The 25432-nt window shown below is 41.0% G+C and overlaps 1 protein-coding gene across 4 annotated transcripts in view; it reads left to right on the top strand.

Annotated features, from left to right (window-relative positions):
* Positions 1-24545, top strand: part of lrrc49 (leucine rich repeat containing 49) — a 41742-nt gene extending 17197 nt beyond the window's left edge. For 3 of the 4 annotated variants that reach the window (XM_028581874.1, XM_028581860.1, XM_028581852.1), the window contains 9 exons: positions 2219-2366; positions 6407-6490; positions 10102-10277; positions 11187-11282; positions 16856-17090; positions 18932-19117; positions 20379-20488; positions 22755-22908; positions 23708-24545. In XM_028581874.1, coding sequence (XP_028437675.1) covers positions 2219-2366; positions 6407-6490; positions 10102-10277; positions 11187-11282; positions 16856-17090; positions 18932-19117; positions 20379-20488; positions 22755-22908; positions 23708-23923 — 1405 coding nt within the window. In that variant the 3' untranslated portion in view covers positions 23924-24545. Of the gene's footprint in view, positions 1-2218; positions 2367-6406; positions 6491-10101; positions 10278-11186; positions 11283-16855; positions 17091-18931; positions 19118-20378; positions 20549-22754; positions 22909-23707 lie in introns of those variants that run through there. The other variant, XR_003692917.1, reaches the window with a different exon arrangement.
* Positions 24546-25432: the final 887 nt, after the last annotated feature.

Below are 25432 nucleotides of genomic sequence, written 5' to 3'. Positions count from 1 at the left end.
AGACGGTAGCCGGACGGTTCCTTGTCCACTCCCTTGGCTCTTGACAGGGCCTGGCCAACAAGCCGCAGGCAGAATACACACAAACGGTTTGCTGTGGTGGGCAGTTTCTGTAACCTAAAAAAAAACATAACCTGGATGTGTTCTTTATTGTTATTAATTAGCATGCTGTTATCTATGGGTGTGCCAGTACTTTAAAGTTATTCAGACAATCAGGGAAGCAGGCTAACAAGAAGGTTGCTGACATCCATGGAAAATTAATGACAGATTTGAAGGTTGAGTAAATTCAAGCATTTGCAGCATTGCTAGGTGAGAGTGTGTAGGATGAATGAGAGGTGTTTTTTGTTGCAAATGTCAGCCTGCTTTACACACATATTCCAATATCTGTGGTCTGTTTTTTTTTTCTTTGCTCCTTCCTCTCTGAACCCAGCTGTAAAGGTGTTACTGAGTTAACCTGTTAAAACAGCATATCCCTCCCAATGAATAAGGCTACTATAAGGAGGGGCCTGTATGTGGGATTCAGGGTCAGACAGGGTTTATTAGCCTTCTTGACCATAGTCACCTTGTTCTGTGATAGATCTGACCTGACGTCTTAAGCCAGCCGTGCTGTTCTAGTGTCTGTATGATTCTGTATCTGACACACTGTTACAGAGAGAATTGTGACAAAGAAATAAGCAACAAATAATCTGTATTGTTAAACTTCTTTATGACATTATAGAGGGACAAAGTTCTAAGTGGAGCTTGATTATTCAACTAATTTCCATAATATGTACATTTCTTTATACATTTTCTTTCTTCATATTTTTACTATTACTATAATGGCCTTTTGGTAAAGGCATTTTAATTCAAACTTCTCTTTTGAATGGTTGCTCACCATGGCATCGTAGAAAGGTGGCGGGTGTACATTTTGTTCAATTCTGATAGGAGAACAGTTGTGCTCTGTTGCTAGGTAGAGGGACATAACATATTGTCCACTTGGTGCAGTCAGTTTGCCCGGTAGAGGATGATGGAGCAAAAAAAAAATGATGAATGTTTTTTAATTATTTCAATTGTCATAATCTTGCATTTTTTACTTTTGAAATACTAATGAGAAGTCAGTAAAGAAATTGGTGCAGCGATTGTAGTGCCAGATGGATTTGGAAACTACACACAGTTTTCAACCACAATCCACTCTGCACACACAACAAACACTTCTTTTTTGATATTCTCTTCTGATTAGGTCTTTGATAGCATCAAAGGGATATGCATGTATACTTCATTACTGCAACTATTAATGAGTGGGTTTATCATAGTAACAATACCCAAGAGTGCATTGGTCACTGATTATGAATGCAAACAACTATGCAAAATGCATGCGATGCAGTCAAGCACCATTGGGATCTCACAAGCAGTCTTCTATAATCACTGTGAAAAAATGCTGTCATTATTGCTAGATTATAATTGTCTTTATTATAAGCTCATATATGTAATGACACAAAGTATAAAGTATTACTAGTATAAGGAATTAATAGCAAATAATAATGCCCTGTCGCAGTACTGTATGTTCCAGTGCAGAAGAGAGGTCCAGTTGAGCCCACTGTGAGATAGGAGAAAATAATACTCAAATTAGTGCAGTTTCCTGACTACCCCAAATTGAAATTTTGCTTTGCATTTGTCATAGCAGCAACAGTACTTTATTTTAATGTTCATCAGAGGTTGTCTGACCCTCTTTTGCATCCAAAGAAACCTGGCTAGGATCAGGCACAGTGCAGTATAGTAGGTTCATAAGTGGTTTCAGGCAAATGAGTCATTAAGGTTATTATCACAAATTAGCTATGATAAAATCTCCACTGCCTTACTTACTGGTTTTTCATGTTTCCCTTTGCCACAGGCTGATATCAACAGTGTAGTGGATATTTTTCTCTTCATTGCCCGCTGAGTAATGTCAGGCTGCCAGTGTGCCTGTTAAATTACCAGTTGTTCATGTCTTCTTTCAGCTTGGCTCTATTCGGTCAATACAAGCCTATAAAGGTATAAGAATCAAAACCTAGATGGGGGAAGTTGTCTTGTTTGACTAAAGCGGTCGATGACTCAGGCTTCCAAAAATGTACTTAGGTCACCATGCCTATATCATTGTAAAGCATTCAGTGTACCTTGTTGTTTTTTTGTTTAACAAACAAACGTTTGTTTGTGTAGCTTTAACTCTCGATCTCTTTTCAACATGTCCTTTCTTTGTGCCTAGTTTTGATCAGCTAGCCTGCCTTGCAGAGTCACACTCCCTTTCTGAGCTCACCCTGGATGGGAATCCTGTAGCCCTGGAGACATGGTACAAGCAGGCCGTCCTGCGCTGTGTGCTTCATCTGAGACAGCTGGACATGAAGCGCATCACAGTAAGTCTGAACTGTGTGTGTGTGTGTGTGAGTGTTTGTGTGTGTAAAAAAACTGGTTGCTGACTAAGGTGTTAAAATGAAGTTTATTGTCCCCTTAATTATTTTTATTTCTACACGGTATTTTTGACGTGAAGATTTTTATCATGCCATTATGCCATAAGCAAACATGTTAAACAGCAAAGAGGAACGAGGATGTAGAGTTATGACAAACTAAAAGCTATAAAACCCTTACAGCTCATGGTTGTGCTGTACTTTGTATTTACAAAGCCTGTGTTGTATGTCATATTTGACAGTCATGTTCAACTTTATTGTGGTTTTACTGTTAAAGGGGTGATAGAATGATTATATAGGGTATTTCACACTGTTCTTTATGGTCTCCTAATGGGGTATGTAACATTAGTTGGGCCTGGTTGATATTTTATTGGTCCTTATGCATCCCTGTGTTTTGGCCCTATTTGTAACAAGAGCTTTTCTTCCAAATATGGTATGGTCATGAATATTTAGATGGGCTGCGCGCTGATTAGTTGAGCGAATCCCCATACACACACATTAAAAAACGCGCGCTGATTGGTTGAGCGAATCCCCATACACACACATTAGAGAAGCAACAGAATCTCATATTCCAAACACTGCAATGTTTCATTACCAAATTCACTTCTGAGACTTTTTTATGCGAGAAATCAACTATATAAAGCTCAAATATGGTCAGTTTTACAAAAATGTATGGCTAATTGCAAATTTGGTAAGATGTGTCGGACTTTAGGAGCTTCACACAGTCTGACGAGAAAGCGGCAGCCTGCTGGGCTTCATACCCAGGGCAAAGTCACCCTTTGTGGATTATTGCACTATGGGGCTCTGCGGCCGGGTGCCGGCATAACAGAATTTCGTCACGGCACTTATATCACAGCTACCCCAAGGTCTTACAAAGCTAACAAAAGTTAACAGTCCGATTTGAATTTAAGGCATTTTTATGAAGGTGAGGGGTCTTGTTAGAAGGAGCAGCTAGCTAGCTATATGTCCCATTGAATACAATGGGAAAATATCGCGGCTAACTAGCTACACTTTCGGCATAACTATAGTATATTTACAATTTGAATTTTGTCACGCCACTTATATAACATCTACCCCAATGTCTTATAAAGCTAACTGTTGTGTCCGATTCCAAATTAAGGCATTTTTGTGAATGCCGGGGGTCTTGTTAGGAGGAGCTGCTAGCTAGCTCTCATTAATGGACTCCAGCTCACCGCGGGCTCTATCAGTGAGACTCGCGGACAAGAGGCGTTTATTTCCATTGAATACAATGGAAAACGATTGCGGCTAGCTAGCTACACTTTTGGCATAACTATAGTATATTTACAGTTTGAATTTTGTCACAGCATGTATATTACAGGTTCCCCAAGGTCTGACAAAGCTTAGCTAACACTTGCATTTTTGTGAATTTCAGAGGTCTCGTTAGGAGGAGGCTAGCTAGCTCTCATTAATGGACTCCAGCTCACCGCGGGCTCTATCAGTGAGACTCGCGGACAAGAGGCGTTTATTTCCCCAATTGTTTGTTTAAATAACTCAATACACATACAGTATCTATTATAAGATTAACTGGAACCTGCGGTTAGAGATTGCGGCCGTAACAAGCTCGCTGACCGCGCTTTCAGTCACACACACTGGCCATTTAGCAGGAAGAGGGGAGGGAGAACAGCGAGCTGCAGGGCCTGGAGCTCTGTCAGGGCAGCGGCGTTTGGTAGTCCAGTCACCCAGAAAACGATGAGTTTGCGCGGGTATGGAGAACCGCGGGCTGCCGGCCGTGACAGAGCTCAATGGAGCTCACAGCAGGCCGGGGTCTGTGAAGGAGGACAGGCAGGGCGGCGATGTAGCAACCCAGGCCGCTGAACTCCGACACACAGTCGACCAAAATTTGCAATTAGCCATCCATTTTTGTAAAACGGCCCATATTTGAGCTTTACATAGTTGGTTTCTTGCATAAAAAAGTTTCAGAAGTGAATTTGGTAGTGGAATAGCAGAGATCTGCGCGACCTAGATTCAGAAGGCTACCTGATCTCAGGTCAGTTGTGTAGCCTATGTAAATGTTGGGGCATGACCGTTCTCTTAATACATCCATGGGCATGACAAAGGTACAGCTCTTGGGATGCTTACGTAAGCTTCCAGCTTTGTTGAGATTCGCCCGTTTTCAGCGGCACTTTAAAAATATGAGATTTTCATAGTAAAGGGGTGTCAATGGGATTTTGAGCTTCTATGCATCCTATTTACCCGTCGTTATTCAACTATGACAAGGTAAAATCGGTTTTGCATTCTATCACCCCTTTAAAAACAAACTTACGATGAACCCTCATAGGCAGTCTCCTATTCACTGTAAATGGAGTATCTCCAGGATCCTGTACATCATGATGATGCTATACTCATTTGTCTTTGTTTTCGGACATTTTTGCAGCATTCATAATTTTCTCGGTTGCATATTAAAGGCAAAAATGCGTCAGTGACTAAACTATGACTATAAGCTAAGCATATACAATAGATGTAATATATATTTGGTTTAACAAAACAATGTTTATCCCAAGGCATAAACATGAAGTCATTGTATTTATATAACATTCCAGCAAAGGGCTACAGTGAAATACATCAGCATGCTTTTAAAGGCTGTCAAGCAGGGAGCACCAGGTCTGAGCTTGCACTTTAAATGGAATCTATAAGTACCACACACCTTGCCCTCAGAACCTCATGCTGATACAAAAAAAAAAATCCTTGTAACTCCTATTTCAACAATGTTCATGTTTTTACTTGAATTTTAGGGTACACGTGGTCCCTAACAGGTTTGGCAAGTTTCATGATCTCCAGGGCCCATTAAACCCGTCCACCCAACCACTGCCTGTAGCTGTCAGTCCTGAAAACAGGGATGGTGTTTTATTTCCATAAAAATTTACTTTTTGGAGATTGATTTGATAGATTTGGAGAAAGTTTTGATATGACATAAACAACGTCAGCCTATGACTGGAGTTTCCATCTTTTCAAACTGTGTCATGATATAGCTGGGGGCAAACTTTGTTGTAGCTACTGAAGATCGAGATTTTCCCCTCTAACCGATTTAACAGAATTTGCCCCCAGTGCACTATGCTGTCAGTAGTAGAAGTCAGATCAGATTATCTGAGACAAAATCTATGCCTGACTGCTGGCAGATTGGCTGTGATATATGAATTAATTGAGAGTTAATACTGTAAATGAGGAGATACAATACTTAGTAGTTTCTCCGTTTCCTGTGTCAGAACTGTTTGGATTATTTTGGAAGCTAAATAAGGGAAATTGTTTTATAGTCATATTTTATTGACTGATAAAACATATAATATTTACCTGCAAATACATTTGATATGGCAAAGAGAGCTTTTATGTGTGTGTATATATATATATATATATATATATATATATATATATATATTTATGCAATTTTCAGAATATAACTAATAAAGCCAAATAAATATGTGGAGGCTGCCCAATCAAAGACATTGTTATCTCAATAAGAAATTGATAAATTTCACACAATAGCATAAGCAGCGCCTTGCTGATATTTTCCATTGGAAGCTGTTCTTCTCACAAAATTAGTTTAAAGTTGTGACATACAGGCTTTGCACCTTAATCTGTCTCCACTAGCTGACATTAGTGCCTGGACTCTAGTGAGGCTAGCATTTTGCCACTATTGATCAGACTGAGGCATCGTCTCTGCTCGCTCGTCACAGACAGCTGAATACCCCCAGCTCTTAGCTGGCACACTCAGCTAGTGTTGGCAGCATTGCATTCTGGGAGTTTTGGCTTTCCCCAACAGCTGGGCTGAGTTGATCCGAGTCTGAAAATCAGACCGATAATCCTGTCATGCAGCCGGCTGATGTGAGAATCTCTCCCATCCTCCACAGTGGTCCAGTTCTGCTGTAGAGAACAGCCTTCCTGGCGGCGTCTTTTGTGGTTTCCCTCTCTCCTGAATAATTCAGAACTCATGAATGGAGCGACACTCTGATTGCACAAGCTTTCTTTTTCAGGACGAGGATCGGCGCATGGCTGGTGTACAGGCTCGAAAAGAGGAGGAGAAGAAGAGGGAGAGTCACAAGCAGACGATTCATAAGGTACCACTCTGATCGGATTTGCTCCTGCTGTCTTTGTCTGCCTGGATATAGAGTTTGAATGTAGCAAATACACGGGACGGCCTACATCTCAAAGAGTAGATGAACTAGTGTCCTCTGAACAAGTGGTGCCCTTTTTTATACATTGGGTGTTGTATGGTTAGTTATTCTTGGTAAAAAGACAATAACTACTTGGTTCAAAGTATTGGATGGAATTACATACTTTAGCATTCTAAAGCTACCACATACTGTATTGCTGATGAGATGTGATTAATAGCTGAATGTTACACTGTGTATACTGTAGTCTAAATCCGATGCCTTTTACAGTATTAGCCAGCTTCAGGCCATTATTATTTTTGGGACCATGGTTAAAGTAAGGGTTAAGTGTGTAATTGGAAAATAACAACCTCTTTGGCCTCTTATTGGTACTTTTCTACCCATCAAAACATGTTTTATAAGAAATATTTAGGTCATGCTCAGGACTTTTTTCCCTCTTATGTGACTGATAATTAATGTGTCTTTTGATTGTTGAGGCTGCTTGGCCCATAAAATACACCTTTTGGATGCTGACATGGACTTCAATCAACTTTTCAAACGTTAGGTTTAGTAGCTTGACGGTTAACTGTGAAGTAGGGGATTTGATTCGCGGGGGTATTTTGGCAACGGTAATGTTATTAATGTTGTAAGTTAGCAGTAGACTTAATTAACATGACCCATGAGATTTTTTCGCATTGCACAGCGCTGTGAAGGAATAATCTCAGAGATTACTCTATATTATGCCTCTGTTTAGAAGTGGTGAATGTAAGCTACAGCTCACAGCAACTTAATATTACAGTACAGGCCAAAAGTTTGGGCACACCTTCTCATTCAATGTTTTTCTTTATTTTCATGACTATTTACATTGTTGATTCTCACTGAAGGCATCACAACTATGAATGAACACATATGGAATTATGTACTTAACAAAAAAGTGTGAAATAACTGAAAACATGTCTTATATTTTAGATTCTTCAAAGTAGCCACCCTTTGCATTTTTGATAGCCTGCAAACCCTTGGTGTTCTTTCAATGGCCCTCATTTATCATACTTGCATAGAAACGGGCGTATATGTTGGCGTAAGATTATGCTTACACTCCTCTCACCGCCTGATTTATGAAGCTGTGCGTACCTTTGAAATCCAGGTGTACGCAATAGCTGCCCTTGATAAATGCCGCGGCTGAAAACGATCGTCATTAGAATAACACGCCCCAATATATTCTAGGTTGTGAGGCCTCGCCCATACAATTTACGACATGGCGAGACGGTGGAGATTGAAACCCTGATATCCCCGGTTCATTTGCATTAAAGTGTGTACTATTTGGCAGCCTAAAAACTGTTATTAAAGGCTATAGAAAGAATGCGGAATGGAAGGAGATCACTGATGCAGTCAACAGTGTTGCCGTAGTAAATTTAAAAATAAATTTAATTTATACATCGACACATTTTTCTATAGTCCTAATAGTAATATAAATGCTTCTATTGCAATCTCTTAGGCCTACATATGTAGGTGTACTTATATTTAAATAAACACACGGTAGCGGAGTTTATGCAGTGTCTTTTATTTCACTCTTCTTTTTTTTTTATGAGTCGGAACGAGGCAACAGCTGAGGGAGAGCGCTTGTCCTCCGCCCCCCCGTGCTGGACCCGGTCTCCTGACAGCAGAGGGGCTGGGAAAACAAGCCGAAATAACTTGGTTAATGGCAGAAATAAATCGTTCACTTGAAAGAGAAACAAAAACCTGAAGAATAAATAAAAATGTTGTGCATCGTCATGTTTCCTGTATTGAATGTCATTGCCAAACATAACACTATAGGCTACCTTTTAAAAGTGAGGAATAATATCCTGTCTCCTTCGTATAGCCCCCAGTTGGGGCTGTTCTGGACACTTCTCTCTGGGCATCGGGTCATCTGGCTCCATCGCTACATTTATGGCACCGTGTTTTCCTGCGAGATGTTGTACAGAACCCCACAGGCTAAAACAATGTTGCATACCGGCGCATAGAGGTCTTCTTTTAGTTTGTCAGTGCGTTTTGTGGTGTTAGGAATTGTTTTTCTGCGCATTTCCGCACTAACTCAAAACGTGCGTACATGTACACCACCTCCTGAGCTGGCGTAGGATTTGAGCGTGCCGTACGCCAACGTCCATATTGATAAATCTCAAAGTCACCGTGGTTTTGGGTGTACGCGAGGTGTACGCTGGAAATTTGGGGTACGCACTTTTGATAAATGAGGGCCATTGAGCTTCATGAGGTAGTCACCTGAAATGGTTTTCACTTCACAGGTGTGCTTTGTCAGGGTTAATTAGTGAAATTTATTCCCTTATTAATAAAAAAGCAAAGGGTGGCTACTTTGAAGAATCTAAAATATAAGACATGTTTTCAGTTATTTCACACTTTTGTGTTAAGTACATAATTCCATATGTGTTCATTCATAGTTTTGATGCCTTCAGTGAGAATCTACAGTGTAAATAGTCATGAAAATAAAAACGAAACGCATTGAATGAGAAGGCGTGTCCAAACTTTTGGCCTGTACTGTATATAGTGTCTGGCTTTTAATAATAGACACTGTAAAGCGTAGGGCCTTTTTTTCGCCAATCTCCACACAACAGTCGCGATGTTCCTTTCAGCTATCCGCTCGTGCTCCAGGAAAGTGAAGAAAAGTTAGATTGGTATATCCAGCAATCATGTAGCTAACATTGGAAGCAGGAAAAGAGTCAAAGGCAGCAACCCCCCCCCCGCTGTTGTAAAGCATTTTGCATGTGGCGTCTGCAGGTTACCTTCCCCCCCCAAACACGGACACACATACAGGTATGTCTCGCTTTATTAGATAGATGGGGAGGGGTACACCACAGTATCTGTAAATGGGTCTGTAAATGATACTTTATTTCTTTAAATGGTCTAAGATGTTTTGTCTTGCCCAGGCATCTGTGTGTGTGTGTGTGTGTGTGTGTGTGTGTGTGTGTGTGTGTGTGTAAGTACATATTGATGGTGCTACTGCTGCGTCTGTGCTGCAGTGGGGTCTTTTGCTGAGTGATGGTCTCTGTGCGGAACACATTGACTCTCAGTAAACTAACTCCTGTTAATCCCTGGTGTTAAGAAAATGTTAAATTGAATGTTGCAGGCAAGAGTTCGTAAGGGTGAAGGATTCACTATGAATAATACTGACTCACCCCTGCATCGGGGAGTGGCACATTCCATAACTGAGCCTATCGAAACTACAGCTTGGCCAGAAAGGAACAATTAAAAGACAGCGAAGGAGCAGAAATCTTCTCTCTTGCAGGGTGGGGATGGCACTTTAACTGCTATACTGTAACTGCAGTTAAATCAAAAAGCTGCAGTACCAAGAGCAAATAAATTAGACAAACACATGCATATGCAATTTCTGATTTAACTTTGAGGTGTAATATCTGCCAGTAAGCAGTTTTCATACTTTCTTTAGCAACATACCTAGTATATGCCCTCTGCGTTCTGCTTAAGAGAACTGACACTTGAAACCTTCTGTGTGTGTGTGTGTGTGTGTGTGTGTGTGTGTGTGTGTGTGTGTGTGTGTGTGTGTGTGTGTGTGTGTGTTCATCAAGGAAAAGCGGCGTCTGGCGATCCGTAATGCAGCGCAGCAGTGGGAGGGCGTCAGAGCCTGCCTTGAGCTGCCACCCGCAAATGGTGCTAAAGAAGAAGTCAGTCCAGAGAACAGCCCCGCCCACAGCCCCGCCCAGACCAATGGCCTCGCACAGGAACCATCTCCAGATGAACCCAGGTACACACCACATCAGCACAAGACGTTTAATGAGTGAAAATTCACACCGGATGGTGTTATGTGTGACTTGTTTGTTTCAAAGAGAAATGTAGAGGAATCAGTAAAATTTTGTATTATTATCTGACATTTTACGATCTCTTTACTGTTACATCTACTGTCCGTACTATATGTATGCGGTAAGTCAACATGGCTAACACTATGACAGTCTAATTATTTAGACTTGGTTGGACTGTAGATAATGTAGCTCAGATGGGAATCTGTAAACATAAAGAATGAATGAATGTTGGGTTTAGATTCAAAGGGTTTTGATTTGATACACAGTAGTCATGAGTCTCCTCTCCTGACAGTTGGGAGGAGAAATCTGATCTCGGGCCTTGGTACTGATGTTGGGCATGGAATACCTGTTAAAAGGAGCAGTTGGCGGACTCATCTTAGGCGCCCTGATCATTTGAAACTAGTTTCATATTTGCAAATAGCTGGACAATTATGTCAGTCAGTACTGTATGAATGGACACACAACAGACAAAGTAGGTAGGTCAACAAGGTAGGAAAAGGAAGATTATGTTTAAAATGACAACCATAAAGAAACCTCTAGATATACAGTAGGCGTTTACTTTGATTGACAGCTGAGCTGAAGGGAAGGAAATGTGTCTTTTAACATACAATTCTAAACGATAGAAGTGAGACTAGTATGTGCATTTTTTTGCATGTTCATCTTAATAATGTGTTGAGTATGATTTAATAATAATCCTCTACTATATGTTTGTAATTACAAATTTGATTTCAAAACAACCCTCTAATCTGAGCATTGCTTTACAGGCTTGCTTCTCCCTTATCTGAAAGGGTTCTGAAAAGAATTGCATGCTCTGTTGCTGAATTTGTTTGTTTGTTTTATTTTTTGTTTATCAGACGGGTAAGTCCAGGTTTAGGACCAGAGCGACCATCAGGGGGAACGGAGAGCAGACTTCGCACCAACAGCCGTCCAAACAGCCCACGAGATCCAAAGTAAGACAAAAATGCATGTGTGTGTGTACACCTACCCTGACATATGTGTCCACAGAAAGTAAAAAATAAGCAGCCGCATGGAAAATACAGTAGTCAATAGCGGTCAATAGATCAGTAGAGTTCTCTGTGTTGATCAGTAACTGTATGAGACACAAAAAGATTTCACAATCTGATATTTTCTGTTGGAATATGATGATTTTGAGACAGATGTATTGTAATATTGCATAAAGGATCAGTTCACTCGAATTGCAAAGAAACACATGTTCCCTCGTTGGATCTAGCCCTGCAGAAAGTTTTGGTTTTATTTGCCATGGTTTTTAGATATTTGCTATTGTGACACCTCTATTGTATTAATAGTATAGAAATTTGAAAATGGTGTACAGACAGACAGTCACTAATGAATACATATGTAAGGGTTGATGCCCGACGAGGTGTACATTGTCAGGAATTAATGAATGACTGGGAGGCCAGTAGCGTCCGACACGGAGCTTTGCTGGAGCTTCGCTGGAGCTTCGCTGGAGCTTCGCCGGAGCTCTGTGAGTACATACGTGTCTAAGATGTCTGAAGACAGTTTTCTTCATCCACTGTTTATAACACGATGCTGGAAGCGCTCTAAATCAACAGTCTGTGCTAAGTTTATGTCAGCGTAGGGCTCTGATACACTCTCCTGCACAGAGTGGGATCCAGGTCTGGATGAGTTATGAGGGGGAGGGCTGAGATAAAAGTGGGGGCTGTGTTAAGGACTATTATTACATGTTTAAAAGAAGGCTTTTCCTTCCTGCATAAGGATATGAAAATGGCCCCCGAAGCGCAATCCCTCAATGGCCTTTACAGGGTCCATTATAACTTCAGTCATGTGGATTAGCAGGTTATGGTGACGAGCAGGGCTCACGCAATCCAATCCACCACACTCGTTTCAGATGGGAGTTGTATCACTTTGGCTTGTATTGAATGACAAAATACCAAGGGCCTTTACAAACCCTGGCACTACCAGTAACTTGAAAGATAAGCAAGATCTGTGACTAAAAGTTCAAAGGGTAACATCTTTAAAATACCTGGGAATGTGTACAGTAGCTGGGAAATTTAAAGATAGTTTTGTTCACCAGTGTGTGAATTTATTGAAGGGTTATAATGCCTACACAGTGTAGCCCAGATTACCTCTGACAGCTGTTGAGCTACTAGATGCTGACAAAAATTACATCATCCTCCCCGATAGAGCATGTAGGGGCAAATGATCGATGAACTTGTCTCTGGTTTTTTAGGCCCGTGAATCAACACTTGTGCCTCTAATGCATGACATCGTGGAACAGGTCAGTGGGGGTGTGAATTCCCAGAAATCCCAACAGCAGGAGCTGGTTTATTCATTTGCACCTTGGCATGAGACAGTGTATGGTTTTGTTGCAGGTCATCCATAATCCTGCTACTCCAGAATCTCAACAGATTCTCGGTTTCCCGTTCAGGTCAGGGTCTGGGCCTGGCACATCTCCACTACCTCTTATGTGTGTTTTTTCCTTGAGTAACAAACTGGGGACTGCCCTCTATTTCTTTACCTCCAAGCATGCTGCTGAGGACTATCACCTCAACTAGAGACAATTTAACAGTAAAACAAAACTTTAATTGATTAAGTTTAGAAAAGTCGGAACAATGTATATCATTTGACACACTATGACTTTTTTCTTATGATAAGATCTGTTGCTATGTAAAATGATCATTCATTCAGGATTTCTAAATGGTTTTAGTCTCCACAATTTCTATATGGGCAATGTTTGCATTGTTAGATTTCTGAAAATTATGACTTTAATCAAGTTGTCCATTGTTGCCAATCCCTATGATAAAGAAAATGTGTAATGTGTCACAAAGGGTTAAAAACTGTCAAATATAAAGAAAACAACTACACTGCCGCAGAATGTCATTAAATGACAAATATGGAAAAAAAGATGATGTTATGATGTCATCTCTGGTTTGCATTAGCAGCCCCAGTTTGGTGGCAAATTAGAATGAGGTTGATGTGAATATTGACGGCACATTCAATATGATAGTGTCAGTGTTCCTATAATACTGTAAGTTATGTGACAATAACTTGTGTCACTACCAACTTGTGACAGTGTGAACAATTTAGGATTTATATGATCTCATTTCCCCTGTGAGAAGGGCTCGGGGGTGCATTGGGAGTGGAAGAGTTATTTCTCAGAAATCCAATAGTGGTGTTGATCACCGTGTGGGGAGATGGAAAGGCCTTTGTACTGTTCATTCATTCATTTTAAAAAAGAGTTGTGCTGAGACCCTGAAGAGGTGGTTTTGCAGGCACATACTGTATATGATTTATCCCTGCAATGGTGAGAATGAAGTTTAACAGGCTTCTCAAATGAAACCTTAGATCCAAAACCACCACACACTGTAGGAACAAACTTTACAGTAGTAGTCTGCAGCACTTGGCACCCAGTACATCTGCACTGCACCAGTAACTGCCACTTGAACCATTTGTTTTCACTTTTCAACTGTGAAATGATAAAATGCTCTTTTGAAATAACTGCGCAGAGAGTAATACCCAGTTTCATACCCATCACTCCCACACAGTATTTAGGCAATTGGAGACTATGTGTATGCTACAAGCCATGTCTTTGGGGGGGGATTAAGTTGTTGAGAGACGATGGATGGATGTCCTTTTTAAAAACTTTGTAGTGGATTAAGGGAGATAGCCCTAATTAAATTAGATTCAGAGTCTAATAGGCTGGAGCAGGATCCATGTAATGAAGGACTCTTTATTTGGTCTTCCCCACCTTGTTCGCTTCTTCTCTCAGCGTTAGTTGCTGGATTCATGTCACAAGGGGATTTGGGGCCACCTGGCAGCCTTTCAGCTGCCATTATGTGGGGAACAATACATGACACAGCGCTGAGTGTGTTGATGGCACACTTCCAGGCGCACAGAAGTTACGCTCATTCTTAGCGTGACTTACTGTATCTACATGTTATGCTCCATCTCCTGCACTGCTCTTCCAACTCATGCTGATTTACTGCCTTTGGCAATCTTACATCTTGGAGGCGTGGCGTATCCTGATGATTGAATTGCTTTTTAGTGTCTGGCGCCTCCCCTTCTATTGCTTTGCATAGGCATGTACCTTTGACTTTGCAATTTGAACATGTCTTCACTACTGGTTTTTAATGCTTTAAGTATTACACTTGCTCTCAGTTGATGCTCTTTCTGCTTGAATAACGTTTATCTAAATTACTTATACCTGCTTTTGTAGCTGCACTCATTGCAAGAATCCACTATTTCGAGGCCTTTTCACATCTGTCAATGCCCTTGTCAATTCTAGATGTTAGTAGTGTAACAAGGAACCACAGTAGTACTGTAATTAACCTTATGGGTTGTTAAAGGGGCCATCCAAAAGTTTTGTAATCATGATCATCAGGGGGAAAAGCTTTCTATGCCTTCAGGGGATTTCTTTAGTAGGAGTTTAATGTTTGGCCACTGGGAAACAATTACAGCAAGAATGACTCTGCAACATTATATCCATTCTCCTAAACCCCCATATTTTCCTATGATCAAGAATGGCTTTTATACGGGGTGCATGGAGGGTCACCTTAGGTATCATGTAAGAGTGTCTGGATACATATGACGATTGAGTGGGATATTCCCTGTCAGTCACTGGGTTATTGGTTCAGGCTGTATTACATGATTAATCCTGTTGTTGTATTTACTGGCAAGTGTAATTTGTGGCTTTTTTTTTTTTTTTTTTTTAAGCTGTAGCTCTCCCAAAGGGTATTCAAAACTAACTGAACTAATTAAAACTGACTGAACTCTAAGGCAGACTACAGTCTCAAAGAAGACTTTTCACACTGTATACTTATATAGACACAAGTGGACCACACAGAAAGTTTTCCCAAAAGCCTAACAGCCATGTGGGAAAACTTTGCCCTCTCCTGAGGCACCTGACCATTCACCTGTCTTTTACACAAGAAAGAATCAGTTAAAGTGACTCAAGGCCAAAGTATCACCTCCCAAGAACCTGGTGTGAATGTCGAGTCACGTTCCTCTTTTAGCATTTTACACATGTGAAGTGGACTGGGGCAATATTCCACAATGATTACTGGTTAGCGTCTTTACTTTTCAACACAATCACTTAACACTAGTACTCAATTGTTGTTTCGAAATCAAAAAAATCTTTGGGTTTTGTACTCTTGGTGGGGAAAAAAGCAATTTGGAGATTTTTTTTTTTTTTTTTTTTTTTTTTAAGACCAACAATTAACTATTAAGAAGATAAGAAAAATGATCTACAGATTAATTGATAAGGATAACAATCGCTAGTTGCAGCCCTAATCAACAGCAAATTACTATGGTGCATCAGCCAAATAATTTGTATATGATTGGGTTGACCTTTTATAAACTGTATGTAATAAACCCAAAGCTTTAACTTGATATTTTTATCTTTCAAGGCATTATGTTTAAGGCCTTGTAAAAACAAATGTATTTGCATCTAGGACAAAAAAGAAATTTAAGAGAAAATACTTACGGTCTCATATTGCAAACATCAGTATGTGCAGAGGCGGGGTTTTGTTTACAACTAAAAAGTTGATCTCTGTCTCCATCACTCCTCTCTTCTCGTCTTTACCTGGACCTCCTTATTTTTTTGACCGAGACTCCAACCTACTGTAGTATACCTCTCATTTTGATTTAGGCCTTTAATTATCCATTTTAATTGTTTGTCTGATTCTCCAAATCTTTGATCCTCTTTTTGCTGCTCAGTTATGAGAGGAAACTGTTCCTTTCCTCCGGTACAGAGAGGAGTCACCTCTGGGGGGGGGTCAGTCTTACTGAGCTGCAACAAAGGTGGCTTTTTTTTTTTTTTTTTTTTAAATGCTTCAGTTATAGTACAGCTCAATTTTGTTTCCTTATTTATGTACCCTCTCTGTCTACAGCATGTCTGCTATCCTTTTTGTTTTTCTGTCCTTGATTCTTACTCTTTTCTCTTCAACACACACGAAAAAACGAAATCTAAATCTAAAACTAAATCGGTCTCAACAAGAATCTTGGATTAGAGTTCTGTAATCAAAGGATTAGTCTTCTAACCACTATGGCTTTCTGTTGCGGCGAGATTGGGAGGGTGTGAAATACGAATAGGGGTGATTAGTTTGTTGGCGGGCTGATCAGTGTTGAGTAGCGTGCAGCCAGTAGCCATCTGATGCCCTGCTATGCTGAAAAGTCCTTTGAGTGTCAGCAGACCCAGAGGGCTGAGCACATGGGCTCGGGCAGGGAGATTATGTCTCCTTGAGACTCGCCCAGATTCTCCACTCTCACGACTCTCTTATCAGGGAAGGGCACTTCAACTGTAGTATAGCAGAATAGAAAGCAATTAAACAAGACAAATAGGACATTGACTAGCCTGCTGCGTGTTCTGTAGCGATGTTGCTTTTTCCTTCTTTTAGCACAACGTTTGCATTTTCAAACAAATGTGAGCAAAGCACTTTTGGCACAAAGATATTCTTCAAGTTTCACAAGGCAACAAATTCTGTGCATTCAGCAAATGAAGACTGGTTTACAAAGTGTGTTTTTGTGTGTATATTTTTTGCAGGCTTGTGGAGGCAGGGAGCGGCAGTATTCAGAGCTTGTCCCTCTCTGACAGTCACCTGGCGGAGCTGGATGGAGACACGCTGCGTTTATTCGGAACCGGAGCCCTGGAGGCCCTGGAGAGGGGCTGGGGAGTTCAGACTGCTGGGGCTGTCACTGTAATAACCTTCCGCTACATCAACTTTGACGCCATTGTACCAACACTGCCTCGAATAAGGATCAAGTTCCCCAATCTATCGGTGAGGAGGACACTAGACACATACCATAATGAGCCATGGCATTGTGTTGACTTAAAGAAGAAACAAAAAGAGTGTGCATTTTTCATTTTACCTTCAGATGTGGTTGTAGTACAAGCTCCAGTACAGAGTCATTTAACACCAAACTGCCATAACATGACACAAAGAGGGAGGATTTTGGAGGTGGAGCCTGCCCTCTCACAGCCCAATAGTTCTTGTTTGTCATTATCTTTGGCCTTTATTCACACAAAAAAAATTGTCCCAAACTAATGTAACATCATCTGACAATGGTTTCCACGGGACCTTGAAATCCTTTATTGTTTGTGAAAATAGACATTAATATCATTGTCATTGAAAATTCTTGACTTTTTATATTTTTTTGCAAATATGTTTAACTCAAAGTAATACTCAAAATACTGAAAAAAAGTGGGTTGGTATTGTGTCTACATGGCTCTCACGACTAAAAGCCAGTCCAAGATTTACTCTCGTCTGGCAGCCTCTTGCTCATTACTCTCTCCTTTTGTCTTCTGAGCTTCCTCTATCAACGTCCTCTTCGGTCTCTTCGCCTCTGTCATGAAGTGCGTAGAGGCTGTTGAACCCGGTTGAGTTGCGAGCTGGCCCGGCTACGGCATGACACCAGCAACGCTCTCTGCCAGCATCCCTGTAAATCACAGAGTCGAGGCAGAGCAGCCGGAGGACATCACAGGGAAAAACAGATAACATTTGTCTCCTTTTAAATATGATCCAGTTTCACCCAAATCAGTAGTAGTGCCATGAAGCGTTGCATACTTCTCCCGGGAGAGCCACAGGGCTTACACTTCTTAAGGCATGGTGCAGTTTTACATTTACATAATACTTAATTGAAAACATTGTACACATTTCCTCCACGGCAGCATTTTAGGCTCACAAATGGTATCTTGCTTGAACCCGTGGATCCAACCCGCTCGCCAAAGTTACATAGTGGGACAACAGGTGTTTGGGGCGCGCAGTGGGAATGCAAGAGGTACCATTCTTCATATTTAAAGTCAGTGTAGCATAAAAATGATGTTGAAGTGGAAAATTTAATGTAAAATAGTTAGACGATGTTGCTTTAATTGTCAGTGAGCTTCTGTAAAGCCTCCTAGTTTTCATTATAAAAATTCTCAGTCTTGTAACAGTTATTAACCATGATCGTGTCTTAAACTATACCATGTTGGGTCCTTGAATTTGAGGGAATTGGGTCTGGAAAGTCATTGAAAAGTCCTTGAATTTAAGATGGTGTGGGAACCCTGTCTGACCTTGGCAGATAACTAAAGGTGTACTTACAAACTTTCCAATCCATCGTTTTATGAGTGCATAACCTATATGTACTGGTGTAGACCTTTGGTATCATTTTGGGCATTATTAGTGGGGTCATTTACGAGATACAAACGTGGGTCCATTAGCCCCTGCGCTAAGCTATTCAGCTGCTAACGCTACTCTACGCTAACTCGCCCAATGTAAGACCCAAGTGAAAAAAGCTTCTGGGGGTGTGTTTGGCTCGAGGTCATGGTGCAAAGGACCCTAGGGTAAATTACTCCGAACCATCACTTTAAGTAACTTTTAAGTAGGCTATATTCTTTATATTAAATATTCTGAACAAAACACTTTGTTCATGTAACAAACAATATAATTAGGTGGATATTTTTATCCAAAACACCTTACAGTTTCCTGAAAGCATATTTTTTCAAATCAATTTCTCCAAGAGGAATAAAACTCGCTTACGCTGTCAATCTTTGCCATGATCAACTAAGTGAGGCTTGAACAAATATTCAGTTGCTATATAATTCTACATCTCTGAAACCAACTTGTTACTCTTTCTGCAGCACCTGATCTTCTTGGAAACCAACATCAGCCGTCTGCCCCAGCTGGCTGCCTTGACTCAGGTGAGGCGTCTGGACCAGCTGACCATCCACCCAGAGGGCAACCCAGTGGTCAGTCTGGCTCTGTGGCGCTCCTTCCTCATCTACCGCCTCCACCACTTCAACCTGCAGAAGATCAACGGCCAGGAGGTAAAGGGTTTGATGCATTCCTCCTGCCGCCGTTTTAAAACACAAACATAGTAACCAATTTGAACAAGTTTGAAGGTTAAAGAAATAGTTTGACTTTTTGCGAACTACACTTGGCTTTCTGGTGGAGAGTTAGATTGATACCACTCTCATTTCTTCCCATTAAATGTAAGGCTTCTGACTTCGAGCAGCTGGTTAGCCTAGCTTAGCTCATGGACCTAGCCTGGCTTTGTCCAGCACCTCTAAGGATCACTCATTTACACTTTATATCTTGTTTGTATCACATCTATACAAAATGTCCAACTCATCTCATCTAACTCCTTGCCAGAAAGCAAATAAGCCTATTTCTCAAAATGTCAAACTTTTCCCTTACATTTAAAGGAAGGTTGGTCAGCCTGTGGTTCTCACCACTGCTTTTCTACTCGCATCTCATACCGACACACACACACACACACACACACACACACACACACACACACACACACACACACACACACACACACACACACACACACACACACACACAGGTTAGAGCTATGCATTCACACAAAATGTAGACATCAAAATGTGTTTATTTGTACTTTAGAACGTGACCCCCCTGAAACAATCAGAAAGCAACATTTTATTCCTCTGATTCACTGCTTTGTTCGGCGCACCCTCTCTTCATTCACTCTCAAGTTCGCCTGACCATCGCTGCACTCTTGCTCTCGCTCTCGCTCTCTCTCTCTCTCTCTCTCTCTCTCTCTCTCTCTCTCTCTCTCTCTCTCTCTCTCCCTCCCTATTCCTATTGCTCTCTCTCTCTCCTGCTCTCTCTCTCTCTCTCTCTCTCGAGTTGGGAAGGAGGGGCCAACTTTAAACACTGTCTTTACAAACCGTAAGCGCTATTGACTACATACTATTATACCTTTTAAATTATGGGCCCATGTCTCCTGGATTGATCTACTGTACTTCTAAATTAGAACTCTGTAAAGACTTTGTTTGATTAATGATTTTTATTTTATATTATATCTGCTGTTTCTTTTTTCTTAACTTGTTTTCATTGTGTTAGTTTTAATGTTTCATCCCAAACAGCGTCTGTTAAACGTTCTTAGATATAACACAGTACAGAGTTGTACTTCTGTGCTGGGACTGTAACTTTTGACTCAATGGTATAACCCATGACCAAGCTGTAACTCTTATTTCTGTGTTTTCAAAGTTTACAGATACACATGAAGTTACCAATCAATCAAGTATCTACTGTTGTGTGCTTGTACGTCTACCTTAGGTCACCATGAATGATGTGATCGCTGCAGTGCGTGTGTTTGGGACACTGGGTCATATAGCAGCCACCGAAACTCCACGTTGCCGGCTCCTCCTGCTGCTAGAGGAATCCAGGTGAAAACTTGATATCAGGCAATTAACCACAACATAACAGTAGCTACAGTTAATTGACAGGTGTGTGCTGTGTCCAGGACTGTGTATGTTGTTTGTATAAATATGTCAAGAATGTATGGATTCGTACATGTGCATATGTGTAAGTTACAGCTTGTGAGCGTGCAGGCTAATGTACATGCATGTGCATGCCTGTTCTGTGTGTATTTTGCCTCTATACATTTGTGTGTGTGTGTGTGTGTGTGTGTGTGTGTGTGTGTGTGTGTGTGTGTGTGTGTGTGTGTGTGTGTGTGTGTGTGTGTGTGTGTGTGTGTGTGTGTGTGTGTGTGTGTGTGTGTGTGTGTGTGTGAGTGAGAGAGAGTGAGAGACAGCGAGACAGAGCCTGGCAAAGAGGAGCCAGGGGAATTAGACTATGTGTCTCTGGGTAAGGGTGGGTTCTTGGCACTTCGACACAAACATTCTTCTCTCTCCCCAGCCAAAAGCTCTCGAGGTCTGTCACTCGTGGTTAATGAAAAAACATCTTCGCAAAGCAAAAATCTGCTGAATTTTGTCACGCACAGGAGCATTTTTTGAATGGTTCTCATTATCTGGTTGGTTATGGGCAGCCTAAAAGGTCAAAAGCAAAGCATATAGTACCATAGTATTACTGTTCTCCCAAAGATTGAACTATTGCCTGGTCGAATCATTGACTGGTTAAGGAAACTCTATTACATGTGATCTCTCTAAATAACCTTGATTTTGATGACATGAAGGAAATTAATTTCTTTGAGTTATACAGTTAGAAGTTGAAGACAGTGACAGTAGGTTCAATGAAATATAAACAAAATGTATTGAGTAATGAGCTGCCTCAGTGTCCTCAGTTGCCCTTTCAGAGTCTAAAATGAACTATGCTAGTAAACTTTAGGACAACTGTCTCTCGGCTTCATCTCACCCCGGTGACTGTGGATACATAATATACAAGGGCTGAAGATTATATTCGCATCCGCACTGAAATCTTAATAACTCCATGCAGAGTCATTAGCCCTTAAGTCAACATATATATTTGTTTCACTAAATTAGCTATTAGATTCTGATTACAGTTTGTCTTAGACACATACTTCTGTAAAATGGACTGTTTGGCCAGGTTTTTCCAAGACAAATTGTTTGAAGGGCAAATTGTTCTCTGCTGAACAAGGCTTTTTGCAGTCATCACTAGCAAGGGTATACATTACTTGCTACCAGCATAACACATATTCTACAATTCATCACATCATAAGGTCCCTCTGTTATAGTTTGTGGTTCTTCTGCTTTCATTGGCTGTTTATTTATAATTCTGCACTGTGCACAAGTTCTAGTAAAGTGAAAGATTTTTTTTTATTAGAAAAAGTTTGTAAGGACAACGATTCCATGTATTGCTTGTCAGTGTTGTTTGATTTCAACCTCAGTTGACCCTTGAACTTTGTTGAGAACGAGCAGAGTTCACTTCTTGGAATTCACATTTCATCACTAGGGGTCCCGCTAAATGGAAAATATTAAGGAAAAACTATTTTGACATGGAAGTGAATGCATCCACTATAATACTTAAGGCTGTTGTTGCATACAAAGCCTTTTATTTTACGAAACGCAGCAATATTTCACAATACCTTTAAATAGATTTCAATGGCTGTGTTTGTAAAACTCCAATCAGCAACTAAATGATCATGTTAACTTTTAGCTCAAAAGCCAAAATGGAAAAATGAACTCTACAAGTAGTTACAATGTTTCACACAATTGACTGAGTTGATCTTTGTTACAGTCGTATCATAACAGCTGTTCTCTCAAGAGATGTTTACACTCAATTACACTCTATTAAGAAATACACACACACACACACACACACACACACACACACACACACACACACACACACACACATCGTAAATGGAATATTTGCCTCCAGCATCCACTGAAAAGACTATTTCAGCATCCTGGCACGGCCTGTGGAACATGTTGGTGCAGTTGTGTAACACATGAGATTTCATACTGATAGACAGCAACATTTGATGTAGTTTACATCACTTTTAAAGTGAGTGAAATTAAAACACTGACATTTATGGAAAGGTATTCAAATGTAAAAAATATTACCATTTTTTTTGTGTGACAGTTTGACTCTCACTGAGGTGAGACATTTTATTTGACGGACACCAGAGCACACCTTTATTACCTTGGTGTCACTCACTTTCTGCCACTGTTTCTCCCCAGGTGTCTCTTCGCTCTGTGTCTAACTCATTCTTCTCTCTTCACCCTGAAGGAAGCGTCAGCTGCAATTCCTGTTAGAGGGACGTGGCAGGCGGGCAGGACTGAGTCCGGAGGAGCTGCGAGATAATGGGAAGCTCCTGGGAGAAGGCCTGAGCAGGGCGCTGTTCAACTACCCAAGCAGAGACTGCAGTGCAGAGAGCCCTGAGGTCAGCTTTTAACATATATTTTTTTGGCCAAGTGGTCTGAGATACTGCAACAATGCTTGAATGTGACTGAAAAGTTAGTAAAAGCTAGTTTGAGTACCACATTAATCCATTTGTCTACCAACAGCCAACTGGGTTTTGGAGTCCCAAAATGTATTGAAAAATACATCAGAGTACAACTTTTAATTCAATCAATGGATTGATGTTAAAGTGCTCATATTATGCTCATTTTTAGGTTCATAATTGTGTTTAGAGGTTGTATCAGAATAGGTTTACATGGTGAGGCATCGCACATCGGTTCCATCTTTGTTGGGAGTCGCACATGCGCAGTAGCTAGGTAAGGACTACTAGCCAGTCAGAAGCAGAGTATGAGGGCGTGCCATGCTAGCAGCTAGGCGAGCATTATAACGTGTGTTACAAAGCGACGCACGTTCGTCACGAAAGTAAAGGCTGGACTACAATAGAGCTGTTTGGAGCAGTTTGTGAACAGAGTTTTCTGTTGGAGATGGTAAGTTCCTTTGGGATGGACTTTGGGCTTTTTCACTTTGTAAACCGATTAAATGCACAAAAAAGATATATATGGTAACACAATAAAGGAAAGGGAAAAAGCCAAAAAGCATAATATGAGCACTTTAAATTATAATACATCTAATGAGTGAGCTTTTTTAAAACCTAGAACCACATTTTTTTTTTTTTTTTACCTAGTATGCAAGCTTTACCCCTTCCTCTTATGGTTTTCCTGCCACTGCACCTCACCTTAATGTACTCAACAGGACTGATAATTCTCTTCTTTTCCTCACAGGAGGGCACTGTGGAGTCATCGGAACGTGCTGCCATGATAGAGCAGTACCTGCAGGAGTTGGTCCAAAGGGCGTCAGACACCAATCTGAAGGGTGAGGCACTACACAAGCTCTGGCCCTCCATGTTTGCTGAGATGGTGAGGGACTGTGTGTTGGAGATGAGGGACCGAGCAGCCTTCCGCCAAGCCAGCCTTGCGAGGCTCTCTGAGACCAAGTGAAGTCGTTCACTCTTAGACCACACACACACACACACACACACAAACACATGTGGACATAGCTTTACTTGGCGCCCACAGGGCTTCATCTCAAACTCCATTCACATCATCACTCAGTGACTTATCATCACTGACTATCAGTTATTAATGTCGTTGGAAACTAAGATCTGTGATCCCCCAGTGTGTGGGACGCTCTTTAAGATGGCTGTAGACTTTTTTAAAGAAGTTATCATGACAAATCCGCCTTGATTGAATGTAGATTTTTGCTGAAAACACACTGTTAGATTCATTAAAGCTTGGAGCTGTAACATACTTGAAGAAAGTTAAACGGACTTATTGACTCCTAGTGCATTGTGGCCCCTACGGAGCATACTCTGCACTTTTAAAGCTTTCTGAATGACCCCTCTTCACGTTTAATGTTATCAGCTGAAAATGGCCCGGTGTCTCTTTTGTCGAGACTAGAATGATTTTTTCTGTGTCTTAAATAATGTTTCACGCATCACTCTCTCACTTTCTCCTGTCTGACGTAAAAAGAAGAGGCACAAACAAGGACATGGACTTTTCTTTGTTTACCACTGATTTTCTGTATTGTAATTAGTATTAAACAATTCTGTATTAACACTCAGTTTGTGTACGTGGTTTGCATGGTTGTTCTACCTGGAAATCTGTCATGGCATCAAATGGGTTCAGATCAGCTGTTTTGCTTGGTGTAAGTGTTCCCCCCGTTCCTATCACATGAGTCTACCTCTAAAATACATCAATGCTCACGGTCATCTCTTAGACTTGACCGTCACCTTGAAGTCAGCATTATCAACACCTCATGCATGCATGTGTGTGGGTGTGTGTGCGGTAGCAGATCCAGGAATCATGAAGGGTCCTCTGGGTAGTGTGAACTCAGACTGGAATGTCCCTGAAGGCTTAGAGGCTTCACAAGTTTATCACCACCTGTTCCTGCTCCCTTCACTCAAACCATTACGCAAAGAATTTTTTAACCCTTATTTAATCAGGCATGTCGGCGGAAAACACAGCACCAGCCTGAAGGAGCAACTGCAGGGGGAGGGAGTGTCAAACAGCATCACACACAGACCAAGGAGTTGACTGGCACCGCTGTTCAATGTCATCCACTCCGGTGGACATCAAGGCCTTGCTAACGGGTTAAAAAAGAGACTTGAAGAAGAAGTCAGGTTGTACATTACACGAGTTTGTCTCCTTCCGGTGTTGGATTGTTTTCTGGTTTTAAATGGTGACGATCACTCTGAAATAGGGATCGACCGATATGGATCTTTTAGTGCCGATGCCGATAGCAATTTTATTTTTCATCAGCTTTAGCCGATGACCGATACAGGCTGCCGATTTTCTTGAGCCGATGTTTGGAGCCGATACTGCATTTGCTCCCTCAATTTACATCATAAAAATATAAACCCTGCCACACTGGATTTGTTTTCGGAATCTGCTCCGCCATTTCTTTAAAAATAATAAACAAAAACACAGATGAGTGTCACTTCTGCAATC

This window comes from Perca flavescens, chromosome 1 (genome assembly GCF_004354835.1).
Source record: "Perca flavescens isolate YP-PL-M2 chromosome 1, PFLA_1.0, whole genome shotgun sequence".
NCBI lineage: Eukaryota > Metazoa > Chordata > Actinopteri > Perciformes > Percidae > Perca > Perca flavescens.
The sequence above is the reverse complement of the archived record's forward strand: the minus strand, read 5'-3'. Positions and strand labels throughout refer to the sequence as shown.